The 16,850-nt window shown below is 38.1% G+C and overlaps 1 protein-coding gene across 3 annotated transcripts in view; it reads right to left on the bottom strand.

The window, feature by feature from the left end:
* mipol1 (mirror-image polydactyly 1) overlaps window positions 1-16,850 on the bottom strand; it is a 176,432-nt gene that overhangs the window by 43,660 nt on the left and 115,922 nt on the right. For all 3 annotated transcript variants that reach the window (XM_031890866.1, XM_031890865.1, XM_002935336.5), the window contains one exon: window positions 5,689-5,783. In XM_031890866.1, coding sequence (XP_031746726.1) covers window positions 5,689-5,783 — 95 coding nt within the window. The remainder of the gene's footprint in view (window positions 1-5,688; window positions 5,784-16,850) is intronic.

Genomic DNA, 16,850 nt, shown 5'->3' with positions numbered 1-16,850 from the left:
AAATGCACTTCTATATAAAATAAATTTCATACATTCAGCTTTTAAATAACTATTTTCAAAAGATTACTCCATCATTAATATCCTATGGAAGTGCATTTACCATATAGTGCTTTCCTTAGGGGCTGATTTACTAACCCACGAATCCGACCCGAATTGGAAAAGTTCCGACTTGAAAACGAATATTTTGCGACTTTTTCGTATGTTTTGCGATTTTTTCGGATTCTGTACGAATTTTTCGGATCCAATACGATTTTTGCGTAAAAACGCGAGTTTTTCGTATCCATTACGAAAGTTGCGTAAAAAGTTGCGCATTTTGCGTAGCGTTAAAACTTACGCGAAAAATGCGCAACTTTTCGCGTAAGTTTTAACGCTACGCAAAATGCGCAACTTTTTACGCAACTTTCGTAATGGATAGGAAAACTCGCGTTTTTACGCAAAAATCGTATTGGATCCGAAAAATTCGTAAAGAATCCGAAAAAATCGCAAAACATACGAAAAAATCGCAAAGTACCGATCATTACGAAAAAAACGCAATCGGACTCCATTCGACCCGTTCGTGGGTAAGTAAATCAGCCCCCTAGTGTATTGTATTCTTTTTATTAATTCGTATGGTCCTCTGGCCTCACACTACATCTTTCAAATCATGAAAACGTAACCTCTCTACAAGAAACATACTTAGAAGACAAAGCCATGGTACAATGTAGCTTCACGTCTTGGTGCAAATGATGGATCAAATGACTTCAAGCAAGACTTTACTCCTTTAGGGACCACCCTAGTATTGTACCTGAACTAGATCCGAGATGAAAGTAAGTAGTTAGTTTGCTGGCCACTTTCCTGTCACTAAGGAATCACAAGAAATATGAATAATATGAACTATGACTGCAGGCAAAGTCAACCGAACTTAGAAAGGGTTTACATACATTGTCAAAAAATTTTTATTAAGAGACTATTGATTTTAAATAAATGATGAGGTTAAAAATGTATTTGTTGCTAGTATAGCTAGTACAGCGCTAGAACAGCCTTTCAATGAATTCCGTAAGAAATTCGGCAAAACAGATCTGCAGTGTTCCTCTGGGGCAGCCAGTTTGTTTTCCTCTGCTTGTGTAAATGATGCTATCCTATTACATGTTGCTGTATAACTGAAAATAACATTTGTTTTTCAGAGAGATGTAAGTCACATCAACCTTGGAACAGGTTGTGGTTATCTAGATGGGACTACAATTCCTGGGATGCCCAGAGACGTCAACCAAGCCAAGGTCATGAGGTTGATAGTGATCCACTTTGGGCCTTTTTGTGACCTTGTTACCAGTTAGGACTAGGGCTGAAAAAATCCTGGACTGGATTGGCTGATGTTTCTGGATGTCGCCATGTTGTACCCAGAAGGCTTAAAGATAAGCTGCATCAAAAGCTGATCACTTATCTGACTAGATGAGTGAAATCAAATGGTCTCCATGCCTTTAAATAATTGTCAAGGCTCATTTAGTAGTTGCTAGAAGGGAAATACATGATATTTCGCTGGACATTTTCCTAAAGATTAGCTGAACTCGAGTCCTTATTCATTGGGTGCCCTACAGTCAAACTGACAGGAACAGTACAATTTGTAAAGCTAAATTACATAGGGTTAATCTATATGCCTGTAATTTGGGCTTTGTGTGTTGCCTTTACGGCAATGGCACACTGGTCAGTCTTAGCCATTTTTGCACATTGAGTTATTTCCTTACTAAAAACATGGCACAGAAACAGGCTTGCTAGAGCACAGACACCTGTCAGACAATCACGTGAAAATGCCCCCTGCCATCTTTAGGACAATGACAAACAAAAAGGCAGGAAATTCCCCTCCCAGGAAACTCCCAGTTGTGGGAGAATCTGTGAAATTAAAACACTCAAACTGTATCATCACACAAAAACACATACAATGGCATTTTGTGCAATTGTGTAATTTGCGTTTTACCAGTGGCAATTCTTAGCACCCACAACAGCGGGAAATTTTCTGGTGTATTTTCTGGTGTTGTGGAGGCAAAATGCCACATGTGTCGTTGCCATTCGAGAGCCATACATTGGTTTCTGAAAAGGGGTCAATGAAGAACAGTGTAGTACAAGCTTCTGCATTTTATTGTTTACTTCAGTGAAATAAGATAATGTCAGTAGATGTGTATTTAACAGATAAGAATGACAAATACAAGCAAATCAAGGAGTAATAAATCAGTCAGAAACAAGTTATTATGCAAACTGCCACAATTAGAACATTAGATATTACACCAGCTAAAGTGGCTATATACACTGTTTTTAAGAGTTGTTTCCTTTTCATATTTACCCAGAAGTAAGCATGTATAGCTTCATAGAATATTGCATCTCTGGTTATTTTTGGCCGCCCACAGCCAACTATAGCAAAGGTGATATTTCCCCTTAACTGTGCAACACACAGCACAAAAAGCATTCAGCACAGTACCAGGGCTGCCACTAGTTTCCTATGTTTTGATTCCCACATTTCTTTTGAGATGATTATGCTAACTACTAATGCTCTGGGTCAGACTGCACTTATACTCATGCATCAGGCACTACTAGCAGAAGAGCCATGAACAGCAACGTCCGTTAGTTATAATACAAAATATAACAACCGCCACTATTATTTAGGGCTTGTGCACACCTGTGTTCAGCAGGTGCGTTAGACCTGACTAGCTGAACTTTGGCCAGTCATTCTGACTAGTTACATTCTCTCACTGCCTCGTCATTTTTATGGTATTTACGTGGATCCATGCAACACCATAAAGTCTGACTTTGGGTCCGATTAAACATGCCAAACCAAGAATCATAATTCCTGTTATCTCTAGTGTGGAAATGTGATGAAAAATTATTTAGATGCAACAAATCAGATCTGATTTTATAGCAGGAAGTGTGTGTTCCTTCATAAACAGAATTCATGTTGTCATTTTACATTATTTGTGATCCCAACAATTTAGAATGCATTGCAATTGGTACTTTTTCCTGATAGTACATTAACATTTTTCTTATGTTCTCTATAAATCTTATTATTAGTGAAAAAAAATGTTTAAAATACTAACCAGATGCATACTTTGCCATGGTTCTGCCTGTAAATTGTCAATTCCAATTAGTTTGTACCTCATATAGTCACGCACAAATCGCTTACTGACACGTAAGTTCCCAGTGTGTGGAATCAAAATATATGACACTGTGTTGTTTTCATTTGGTGGTGGAAGCAATTGGCTTTTAAGCTTCACCCTTGCATAAGGCTCATTCAGAACATAAGATAATCTAAGCATTGTTGATTCACTGCAGGTGTTAAATGTTTTTAATTTCATTTTTTAATTTCACATTTCTAAACCATCCTATAGTCTTATTATTTGCTGGGCAGTCTAAGTTTCCATGTTTAAAAAGGGAGCGTTCATGAGATTTCTGATAACTAACATAGTTAAGTTCAACCCCTCCAACCGAACCCCAGCACACATATATACATATTTATCAACTATATATACACCAATATCTCTACTAACTGTAGATATTAGTATCACAATAGCCTTGGATATTCTGCTTGTTCAAGAACTCATCCAGGCCCCTCTTAAAGGCATTAACAGAATCTGCCATTACCACATCACTAGGAAGGGTATTCCCCAACCTCACTGCCCGCACCATGAAAACCCCCCCCTACGCTGCTTCAAATGGAAGCTCCGTTCCTCTAATCTAAAGGGGTGGGCCTTTGGTGTGCTGGTTGTTATTTATCGGTCTATAATCCACTCTAGTTTACTTGTAAAGAGTAATCACATCCCTTTTTTTCCTCCAGAGAACACAACCCCAACCTTAACAGTCTAACCTCATAGCTTAAATCTTCCATCCCCTTTACCAGTTTAGTTGCAGTCTCTGCACTCTCTCCAGCTCATTAATATCCTTCTTAAGAACTGGAGCCCAAAACTGCCCCCCATACTCAAGGTGAGGCCTTACCAGGGACCTATAAAGAGCCAAAATTATGTTTTCATCCCTTGAGTCAATTCCCTTTGTTATGCAACTTATTTTAACATATTTCTTTTCAGTGGTATAGTAGCCACAGAATGACACTGCCTGGAATTAGACAGCTTGTTATATACAAAATTCCCCAGATCCTTTTCAATTAAGGATCCCCCAAGACACTACCATTTAGTGTATAACTTGCATTTATATAATTTCTAACAAAGTGCATAATCTTGCACTTATCAACAATAAACCTCTGCCCAGCTTTTCAATTTTGTCAAATCAGATCCTGCATGGAACTTATAGTTTTGCACAATTCAGTATGATCAGCAAAGATAGAAACATTATTTTCAATGCCCACCTCCAGATCAATAATAAACAGTTTAAAAAGCAAAGGGCCAAGGATAAACCCCTGCAGTACTCCACTAACAACACTGGTTCAATTACCTTCTGTGAGGTACTTTAGCAAAGTCTAAGTAGATGACATCCACTGCCATCCTAGAGTCGAGGCTCCCGCTCACCTTCTCATAAGGTTCTCACTTTCGCAATTAAATTAGTCTGGCAAGGTGGTTACGCATAAAACCATGCTGGCACAACTCATAGTACTGTGATTTTCAATGTATTCAAGTATCCTGTCCCTTATCACCCCTTCCAAAAGCAGGTTAAAAGTGCAGGTTACAAAAATTTTGCCTAGTTTTCAACCAAATGTAGTCTTAGACAGTACAGCGGTTAAAATGTAAACAGTCTAGAGAAATGGCACAAATTCTCAATCAACACTAGTGTATATGCTGCAACTTCAGATTTGTTGGGGTATAACTAGGCACTGGGGGTATATGGCTAAGTGTCTCCCCCTTTTCCTGCCTATCAATACAAGTCCGCCCTTACATAATATGGCCCAACATTTTTATATTCATTTTTTTTCATTATTTTGCCACTTAAGATAATTGGCCAGGAACCAAGTACAGCTTGATCAAGTACAGCAAGCACAAGAGATATAGGATACACAGGCTGTAGAGTCCACTGCAATCAGAAATCCACAAATGTTTCCCAGCTGAGTTCCAGGAACATAAAAAGGCATACATCAGGGCCAAAATGGACTTGTTTCATCACAGTACAGGATGTTTTTCAAGTTACATTTATTTATATTAGTAATTAAATAAATCAGTAATTTTAATTTATTTTGAACATGAATATGTCTTATTGACTTTCAGTCTGGTTCACGGGAAGGACAATGTTATTTTCAGAATTACAGTTGATTATCTTTAAGTCCACCAAATGCCCACTGCAGAAATATAGGCAGGGAAATTCCTTTTTACAGGTGTGGTACAAACCTGGTGCTGTATTTAAGTGTGCCACACTAGGCACTCCTGACTGATGACTACCCTGCATCTCTGCTAATGAATTAAACTGAACAAATTATATAAACTGTACCATGCTTGTGCCTGCTGGTTGCAGAAATGTTCTGCAAGGCACCCCCTTCCTCAACCCCCCACCAAGTATAGAGAGCAAAAATAATTTCCCCTTCAGCAACACCACCCCCTGAAATTGCCACCCTAGGCACTGGGTAAGGGTTGCTTATATGGCAAAGACATCTCTTTTTAGAGTGGAATTAAATTTCCATCATCCTCTGATGTAGGTATAGCCAGCAAGTGAAATGTTACAGGCCTACTAGAAATTCCCATAGTGACAATGGGCAATGCTGAGGTATATCTGGCAAGCAAGTACCTGTAATACACTCGCAGGGTCTCCAGCTCTTCCTCAAGCTTTTTATAGTTTTCATTCACCTTATCTTTATCTTGCTGGAGAAAGGTCAGTGAAACCTGATAAAGCAAAGAGAAAAATATTAGTGCCAGGAGCAGGGCAAATTTCTAACATGTATTTGAGAATGTGGGAAAAATGGCATTAACCAAACCTTATGGAGAGCCACCCTACTGGCATAAAAGTACTAAAGTACTAAAAGTAACTACTTTTAAAATATGAATAATACAAAAACGGTGCCCACTGGATGAATAGTGAGGATCTGCAATCTTTTTATTACTTACGGTACTTTTGAAAAAAGCAAACACTCTTAATGATAAAAACAATTAATCTTCAAAAAAAGAAAAAAATATATATATATTTATGGACACTTCAATGATTGGAAATAGTAGCCACTCTGATTCTAGCCACTCTGAGAGACTGCTGGTGCTGGGGATAGTGACAGAATGATGGGTTAGCTCTGAAAAGTGCTGGCTACAAGTGACAATGCATATACAGCCCTCTGCATTTGCCCAGCTATCAATTAATTTCTGCTGCAGAAATGTTGCATGTTGTGTTAACTAGAGATGGATCTACCGCAACGTAAATCCACCCTATACTGCCTTCAAGTCTTTACAGCAATTGTTACAATGCATTACATAAGGAGTCTGTTTTTCTGAAAAAAGCAAAAAGTAATGACAAAATCAAATAAGACTTTGGAGGACCTTAATTTTGTCTTAACAAGAACAGCTCAAGAACTTACAACCTGCAAGTGGCCGTTGGATTGCCACAAGTTTTCTATTGGTTTGAGATGTAGACTGTTATCCAATAAACAATATTATTTTGGTCTTTAAGCACTCCATTGCTTTTGTGTTTTGTCCTTGGGATCATCGTCTAACAGAAAGTGACTATTTTTACTCATCCCAGGTATTTATTAAAATAGAAAATAATGACTTTGTTTTTGACTTATTCCTATTTAATTGTTTTCCTTTTCTAAATGTACCCTTTATTCCTACTGTGACTCTATAGATTTCACAGAAAGGAAGGGGGTAATTATTGTTACATAAGCACTGTTAAATAATAGTAATGCTGCAAAACAAAAATCCTCACATTTTTCTTGAAATGTAATGGCCATTTACAGTACTGTATCCGTGTTGAGCAGAAGTCTAGCTATGCTGTTGCTACTTACTAAGAAGGAATGCAACTGGTTGTACAGTACATAGCCCGACAGGCAATAATTATTAAGATGTATGTGGACTTTTAAAGGAAAATTTTAAACTGAACACTTTTCATTGATGTTGACTTATGTCTAATGCATGCAGGCATTTCTCAGAAAGAATAATCTGACTGAACCCTCCTTGGCTTAGTTATGGAAAATTGAAAATGTGTCTTATGATCTTTTCAATTAAGCCTTGCCATGCTGTACATGCTTCCTGGCTGCACTTTAACTTGTGCCAAGGTAGCAGACTGAAAGAGAAAAAAATCATATCCCGTTAAGCCCCAATAGCAAACATTCGCCATATGTCAAAATGAAGGTCCTCATCTGGGCAAGCTTCCAGGAAAGTGCCTTGTAACCTATCTTTTATGGTTCCTGGTGCATCTTGCGCAAGGGTCATGCTATAACGCTTCTGTCTTAGTTCCCCAGCTGCCACCTCACCTCTCAGACACCTGTTAGTCCCAAGCTGCCAATAAAATAAATAACTGTGCACAAACGACACCTAACAACACTGTGAGATGATGCAACTTAAGAGGGAAGGGTTGGGTTACCTGCCTCATTTACAGAGGAGCCAAAGGTATGGTGTTCTCACAGTGAGGTATCACTGAAGCAAAGGGTAATCACCTGTTCTTGGCAACTACAAGTCCATTAGGAAGTATGTACTTTGACTACATGGCTTTTTTACAAATGTCACTGTGATAACCCAACTTTCTTCAATTCTCTACTAATGTTGAATTAATGCATTAAATTAATCTCTGCCAAGATATATAGAGTTATACGATAATTATATGGTAACAGAGAATAATGTCAGGCTCAGTAGCATCTTAATTCTTAAGTCTTAGCTATCCAAGCCTTTCTCTTTATTTTCCCAATTTCTTTATTTATTTTTGTGCCTGACTATAGACATAAAGTTACCACAAACAAATATCAAAAATCAGTTTATACAAATACTGGTATCTTATATAATTATTATAAATATTTATATACCTTCAAACTACTAGTTGGTTGGCTGGCAGGGCCATCTTCTGCAAACTTTCAGTGCGTAAGCGGACTTCCTGTACACATTGCACCTATCCAGGTTATATCATATAATATGAGTTGCATTGGAACCAGTCTTTCATGAAGGTTGAAGAGGTATCATGGAGGAATCACCAAGGAATTGAGTCATGTGACAGAAATGACATCACAAAGCAACAATTACAACTGATGATATCACTGTATCACTGTTTATAAGGATATCATTTACAGGATATTCATCGATCTTGGGTATTTATATATATATATATATATATATATATATATATAGCTGTAGAGAAAGTCCGCACTCTCAGGTCTTAATGAAGTATAAGCCGAAACGTTAGATGTTGATTTGAATAAACACCTTATACTTCATCAAGACCTGAGAGTGCGGACTTTCTCTACAGCCATTTTCTTCATTCCTTTGGTACTGCACCCAGGCGGCTTTGGACTTACCGATACATGAGTGCCTGTCTATATGCATTATACTATATATATATTATATATGAAAAAAATCTCTTATAAAGTAGAAGCTGTTAAGGCCATAATTTGCATTTAATTTTCATTTGTACAAGTAATTGCTACATAAAATATTACACAGTGTGCAGAAGCATATAAAGGGCAATATTTCCTTTGTAGCTCAATGCTACCCAAGCTCGTGCCCCCCTCGTCTACTAAAAGCAATGCTTTTACTCATCATTCAGCTACACAAATATTCTGAATGGTAATTCAGAGCCAGGTTTATAGACTAATGAAGTGTCAGAAGAAGTCATACTGAAAACCTTCCCTGTTGGAATTGGGACAGTGAGTGCCTTCTTATAACAGAAGGAATTCACATGCTTCACGTTACCCTAATGGCAAATATTTTAACCCTCATGTAAGGAATTACAGAAGGAGACTTCTTTATATCCTTATGGCCAACTGTGCATCCAGAGTGTATGGTTTAATATCACACATAGCTGCTTCAATCTCCTTAGATGCCATCAGAGCAAGATAATGGATTCTAATAAATTGTAAGCTCTTTGGGCAGGGATCTCATCCCAACTATGTATTTTTTCACAATGTCTAAGTTATAATAACTATACACCTGTTTGTTTTTATGCCTTGTAAAGTACTGCATACATCTGTGGTGCTACATATATAAATGAATTTATTGCAATACAAGAAAAGGTGGCTTTCACTTAGTGGTGTAACTACCAGGGGGACCGGGAATGCAAATAAACCCTGACCCACCTCCCCCAATGGGACCCGATGGTGGTGGTAATTCAGCATAGATAGGTGGGGAACAGTGGCAGATGGCAGGTAGCTCCTGCACAGTGGCAAATGTTGGACAGGCCTGGTGGCGTCCCAATAGTTCCAGTATCCCTTTTACTGTATTTAATGTTTAGGAGTGAGCTTTTTGGCTTTTTTTTAGCCAACCTCACCCTAACCTCTCTCACCCTAGAGACATTAGGGTGAGGCTGGCTAAAAGGAGCCTGGTCACCCTTCAAGTCTTAGCCCTCAGACAACTTGGTGCCAATATTTTGCAATGGTGAGATATAATAAGGTTTAAACAGCTTTCTGATAGTTTGGATTTATGGCTCTAAATGGTACTAGTAAAAAGCTTTTTTATGGGTATAGTTCTCTACGGCTCAGAAATTTGCATATCTCCACCCATAAATCCTCAAGTGACAGTTACATTTCTTAGTAAGGCAATGCTTAGTGAGTAGCACTATGAGGTATGTGGATACCTTCTTATTTAAGAAGGCTCTCACTGGATTTGAAGGGGAACGCCACAAAAACACAACTTAAGCTTTTTGAAAAGTCAACATAATTTCACCCCGAAAGACTCCAGAACACTGTTATATGTATAGCTCACATCAGCTGGAGGGCCTGAAGTTTATTATTAATGCTAGAAGTTACTTGGTCCAAATGAAAAATACTTTTAGGGCCTACTGTTTCTATTGAATGTGTTTCAATCTGGGCTCCCACTAAGCTATGTAAATTCCCAGCCCCTTAAGCAGCTATTGGGTCGGCTGTCACTTCTCTTGCACCCCTAGCCAGAACGTGCACCTACGTAGCCAATAAGAACCGTGCAATGAACTTCCCTTTAGCAGGAATGAACAAGCACTCAGTGTTGTGACAGTGAGTAACATTTATCTATGAGTCACTAGGCTCCAAATGCCAGTTTCTTCAGCTCTGAAACCTACTGTAGGACTGTAACGCGTGTTTGGGAATTTGGAATTTCTTTGACTTCCTCATTGGAAACTGACGTCAATGCATTTAGAGTAGAGGAATAGAGGGTGTTTTCTTCTGATGGTGGAATGAAAGAAGCTATTTGCTGCATTAAAAATTGATGATATGAGATCCTTTTTTTTAATTCAGTAACTTTGAGATATGACAGCTAGAATTTTAATTTATTTACCTGTTTAATTTGAAAATCTTTATAGCTCACAAGTATAATGAGTAAAAACATTGCGATACAAAGCACTATATGGTAAGAAGTTATATTTTTAAAATAACTTTCTGCCTGATAACTATATGTTTATAAATCTAATGACCAAAAGCCCCCTGTACAGGTACAGGATCTGTTATCTGGAATGCTTGGGACCTGAGGCTTTCCAGATAAGAGATAATTATACCCTAGGTCTGCTAAAAAATCATTTAAACATTAAATAAACCCAGTAGGATTGTTCTGTCACTGATGTGGACTCATGCAACTTAGTTACCATCAAGTACAAGGTATTGTTTTATTAAAGAGAAATAGGAAATCATTTTTAAAAATGATTTCATAAAATTTCATTTAAATGGAGTCTATGGGAGATGGTCCTCCTGTAATTTGGAGACAATAGGATTTCTACCTCCTTCTGCCGATTCAGCTCTGAAGGGAGAATTTTGGTCAGGCGCCTTCTATGGCGCCCGATCAAAATTTTCAAACTTGTCCGATCGGCGAGTCGTCCGATATCGGCAGCTTCCTGCGATATCGGTCGACTCGCCGACATGCCATACACGCACCGATTATCGTACGAAACGAGGTTTCGTACGATAATATCGGTGCGTGTATGGCCACCTTTACTCTCCAGGCAATCTTTCCTTATCTGTTTATTTACTAATCTCTTATCACTTCATTTTACATAGTATTCTTTATTTATTTATTTTTTCTATGAGTAATGGCCATGGTATTGTCATACAAAGAAAATGGTTGGGTTGAGCAGGAGGTGCTATTGACACCTGGGCCCACTGAGAGTTTTCCTGGTATCCTAGTCCGACACTGTATGAAATCCTCCAGTTATACGACTGCAAAAAAACCATTACAGACTTAAAAGCATCAATATGAACTGTTTGCTGTAGCTGTTATGTAAGAAGGCCAGTGAATGTGGATTCTTTTGCTCGTTTAGATCTATATTATTGTTGCAAGTGGGTGAAGGCATAACTCTGGTTTAATGTTTAAACTATATGAAGTTGATAAGAGGTGATTTTTATTATTGTTCGATTTCATGACTGAGCTGATTGATTTTAAGAAGAAAAATGTAATATTTCAATGGTTTTTTGATGACAAGAGGATATTTTCCCATGCAATACAATATATATGTATAACTTTATTTATATAGTGTTACTAGAATAGGCATTAATTAACTTTACTTTACCTGGGTTGCCTACACTTTATTCCTGTAGATTCATTTTGTACCACATCTGTGGTCTTAATAAATAAAGGTAAGGGACCTGTAATCCAGAATGCTCAAGAGATGGAGATGCCCTACCAAACTGAAATATATATATATCTGGAATGGCCCTGAATTGGTTAACATTATTGTTTTTGTTCTGTACCCAATTCCTATTTTGCCAGCCAGCCAGCTGCCAACAAAGCACACAGTGCAGGGCACATGAACAGAGCTGACATCCCCCTGCGCTTGGCACTATGTGGCATGTAGCAATGCAGCAGGGCCTGGAATACTATTTTGCCTATCCCTGGGGCAGAATGTCCTCATATAAGCTCTTTGGTGACAATGAGTCAATGCACTCAACAGCAGTTGATAATTTTTTTTGAAACATGGGAAAAAATACATTTTACTAATACAGGTATAGGATTCATTATCTAGAAACCAGTTACCCAGAAAGCTCCAAATTATTTGGAGCCCATCTCCCATAGACTCCATTTTGATCAAGTAATTCACATTTGTAAAAACTATTTCCTTTTTCTTTGTACAGGTATCGGACCCCTTATCCGGAAACCCATTATTCAGAAAGTTCAGAATTATGGAAAGGCCATCTCCCATAGACTCCATTTTAATCAAATAATTCACTTTTTTAAAAATGATTTCCTTTTTCTCTGTAATAATAAAACAGTACCTTGTACTTGATCCCAACTAAGATATAATTATCCTTATTGGAGCCAAAACAATCTTACCAGGTTTAATTACTGTTTAAAATTTTTTTTTAGCAGGTAGGAGATCCAAATAACAGAAAGACTCCTTATCCGGAAAACCTCAGGTCCCAAGCATTCTGGATAATGGGTCCCATACCTGTAGTAATTGGGTCCCATACCTGTAGTAATACATTGTATTTGCTCCCAACTAAGATATAATGAATCTGTATTTAGAACAAAACAATCATATTGGGTCTTTTGAATTTATAATTTTTTGTAGCAGACAAAGGGGTTATGTAATAAAAGGCACTAAGTGTACCCAGATACAGTAACCCATAGCAACCAATCAGCAGGTAGAATTTACTGGTCAGCTGTTTGAAAACAAACATCTTATTGGTTGCTTTGGGTTAATGCTACTGGGTAACCTTAGTGCCTTTTATTACATATGAGGGAAAGTAGAGAGATTGAAATTAGGGAAAGACCCCTTATCTGAAAAACCACAAGCATTCTGGATAATAGATCCCATACAATATTCAGTTTGAAATATAAAACTAAGCTTTAGGGATCAGTTTGCCATTAAATTCTATCATAGCACAAGAAAGAAATGTTGAAATGTTAGCACTCCTTTATATTTGCAGAGAAAATACAATTTTAAAACTGTGCAAAGTCAATCAATAAGAGATCCTAAATAGCTATCTATTTTATATTCCAGGTAATATTGTGGTCGAGTCATTCTGAGGAAGCCGTTCAGGGCACCGCTGAAAAGTTTAATTCATTCCGCCTGTAAAGACGGCCTTTCATTCTGAGGCTTACTTAATAAAGAGCAGCCTGAACCGAGCAAATGAAAGGGAACTCTACATAGGATATAGGAATTAATTCATAAATAAGGGAATGGGGACTCCGTGCTAGGCAAATAGATTCAAATACAACACCTCTACAAAAACATATGGCCAGCTAATTACTGAGGGAGTGCAACAGGTATTCCAGATCCTGGTGTGGCTGATAATTTCAGGAGATTAGAATAGAGAATATTTTGGGCTTCTGAGCTTTTGAATTTACAGGTGTCTGGAATGCATTTTAATGTCAATACACTGTATATTTTTAAACAAAAAGGATTTTTTTCTCCTTAACATATGCATACCATGTTAACCTTTCAGATTAAATAAAGATGTTCTTTGAGCTTATACTGCTTAGTACACATATTAGAAAGGCAGCAAATTGTAGAAGCGTGTACTTAAATAAACTGCTAAAGTGCTATGTCTATATAAACAGGATGCAGGGGACACCGCTAAGAAAATATAAATGAGAATGTACAGTTTGTGAACTGGATAAGGCAGAGCTTTCCCCCTGTTTAACACTCCCGCTGCTCAACTGCTATTCCCAGAATCGACAGCTTGTGGCTCCAGGGGGATGGAGGAAATTGTACCTCAACTGCTGAAAGATGCTGGGAGCTGGCATTCAACAGCAGAGGGAGTTCCACAATAAACAATGAGGACTTTAATTAGATATACTGTAGAACAAACACGTTAACCCCCAGGGGCAACCAGCAGAGGGCTCCAGTCCAAGAATATTTTTCAGAATCAAGTGAATGGGACCCCAACTAACTGCTCTAACAGTGAAAGTATCACTTATACAGTAGCTTGGCATAACTGGACCTTACAGAGAAGCTTTGGCAAACAAATACAGACCTTCACATGTAGAACTGCCACAATCAAGCCTAACCATTGCCATAACTCTACTTAGCGATACTGTTTCAGTACCAGCAGGGTATGGTTAAAATTCAAGATCACTTTTTATGATTTTTTTTTTTATGATGAGTTTTACTGAAGTTTTTTTTTTTTTTTTTTTTTTAAACATTCACATTTTTATAACGGTGTGATGTTTACTGCAACCAAGGTTTTTTTTTTCCTTCCAATAATGCAAGTTTTAATGCAAGAGCAAGTTTTTCTTATTTGAAGTTTTTTTGTAAAGATGCTAGTAATCAAAAGAAAAAATGTGATTATGAGAAGAAACTCTATTGAGTTTATTTGCATTTTTTTCTGACAATTGAGTTTTGAAAATGAATATTTGAAAATGAATAAGTTGGCCTCCCAGTGTCAAGACAATGGCAGTGAAATGAAAAGGGAAAGTCTGCTTCCTCTAGCTGCCGCACTAAGAAATGTGGAAAACAAAGCATCAATGTGCAGGTGTGTGCTGCTTGCCAGAGAACCCACAATGCTCAGATAACTCCTATTCTCTGCTACAACAAGTAACAAGCACATACATAGAAAGTCAGTCTGGCCCCCCAGCAGAACTGCTGACACTGCAAAATAAAAGCTGAGCTTTACTTTCCCTGAGCTGCCAGCGCCCTGTACTCACCTGTCTTCTGTATGTCTTTCTTTGTATTCTAAGCTATTTGCTGGGGCCCCTCTAGCCATCCAAAGTTGACTGTAGCATTTTAAACACCTGGGTGCCCTTTAGAAAGGGCTCTCTACAAGGATGTTACAATTGTCCCTTACAGTAGTGACAGTGATATATTAACTGAATGGAAGAAAGGATTAATAAAGGCACAGCTCTCCAACATTTTTGCATCCCAGGCCATATCTATTGCCCTCAAGCTGTGGGGCATCCACATAAGCAGCTAGAGTGGGAGGTTAGGAGTGGCTGTGCATAAACAACAAGGAAGCTGGGCTGCAGGTTCGGGTTGATTTTTATGAATGATGTTGTGCATAGTTAGATCTATTCATGCCCAAATGAGTTCATTTAATGTACACAGATATATTACCTAACTGAGGTCACATTGTACCCAATGTGTTCCAAGTAAGAAAGAGAAGCTTCTTGTACCCTATGGTAAATCATATACACAGTTCCATTCTAGCCCTGAAGTGCTGCCTGTGGTGTATAGAATACAAAGTGTTGTTCCTGGCCCAGCTCCCTGGTTGGCTCGACATTGGCATATACAAACTCCTTGCTTGCAAATTAAAAAGACTGTTTTACACAGAAGAAATATACCTGTGTAGAGGAGAGTACTGATATATATAAATGGTTTCTGTACAATCTATGAGCAAACCTATGGGGTTACTTCTGCTGATACTATCCCCAAGATCTCTGGCTGTTTCTGAATGGCCACATAGCATGCACCTTAGAGGATTTCTTGCAAGGAAATTATAAAAAGAGGGCTATTGAAGGTTACTGGGAAGGCTGTAGCCAGCCAGTCAGATATAATGGAAGCTTATCTAAGCCTTTTACTATAAACCGAACCATTAACACCTTTATAGAAAAATAGGAGCAAAATAATTACACATTCAAGTGAATATTTCCAGCACAGAAGCACATAAGAAAATAAAATAAGAAGCTATAATGGCTCTACAAATACTGCCAAAAACTACAAGGCCAAAGAGTAGAGTAAGCTAGTACCAGAAAGTAGTCATGTGACTGTTAAAATTAAGCTGAAATGTTTAAAAGGAATTCTGTGTATAGAATAAAAGGTATAGGCAGGATACTTGTTATCCAGGAACCTCATAAACAACAGATCTGAAAATCAGAAAATCTTTTGAACCATTCCTATTTTTCCTTATAAAAATAAGACAAGTTTTAATGGTAAAAGATTTATGGAAATAGCACAACAGTAAAATTTCACATTGGACTCTCTGTTCTGTTGGACCCCTGAGTATCATCTGGATATGCTCTCACTCTATTTTATAACACCCGTGCATATAACTAACTATCCAATGACAATGTTTATTTAGCTTTAGCTCTAGGCTTTATAGGCGTAAATGAATAAGATCATTTTATGTCAAGTAACGTAGAACTACATTTAGGAAAATATTTGGTGGTAATATGATTTCCAATGGATAATTTTGCATGCTTTTTCAGTTCTTTAGACATGTGACACACAAACATGGTACCTTCACAGAAAGTGTGGTTTGGGTCTCTTTCTAAAATGGATTAGTAAGAGTGCGCGTGTGTGTGTATTTATAGGTATGAAATATTTTGCTATGGGATTATTGTTTCAGCCATTCCATCCCTGCTGGGATATTTGTCAGGAAAAGTGGGGATAGAAAGCTGAATAACAAACCACCAACACAATATTAAGGAGAAGTAAGCCTTTTTTTTTATAGGGAAGGAGAGGACCCTGCACAAGCCATTGCCTAAACTGCATTGAACAACTCCTAAAATGACCCCCACTCTGTTTCCTGTTCCCAAAATGAAGTGCTGAGCAGTGGAGCTGGTGGGGCAGCCCTATGGAGGTGATTGCCAAGCTGGGGCATGCACATGTAAAGCCAACCTGGATTTCAGTGCACATCTTCATGGTCTCAACAGGCCCAGACTGCCAATCTGTGGATTCTGGCAAATGCCAGAGGGGCTGCTATAAGATGCCATAGACAGTCACTATTTATTGGGCCTGTGAGGGTCTGTTTGGGTTTTCATGTACTTTGAATGCCAGTCTGAACCTGGTCGGCAACCACTGATGACAGCCTCTGACAGAATGTGATGCAGCCAAACATGTTGGCCTCCAACTTTGCTGTACATGGCGAGTAGGGGCCCTTTAAAGGGTCTGATGATGCAGCTGGGGAGGGTGGCTGAATGCAA

Source organism: Xenopus tropicalis, chromosome 8, assembly GCF_000004195.4.
Source record: "Xenopus tropicalis strain Nigerian chromosome 8, UCB_Xtro_10.0, whole genome shotgun sequence".
NCBI lineage: Eukaryota > Metazoa > Chordata > Amphibia > Anura > Pipidae > Xenopus > Xenopus tropicalis.
The sequence above is the reverse complement of the archived record's forward strand: the minus strand, read 5'-3'. Positions and strand labels throughout refer to the sequence as shown.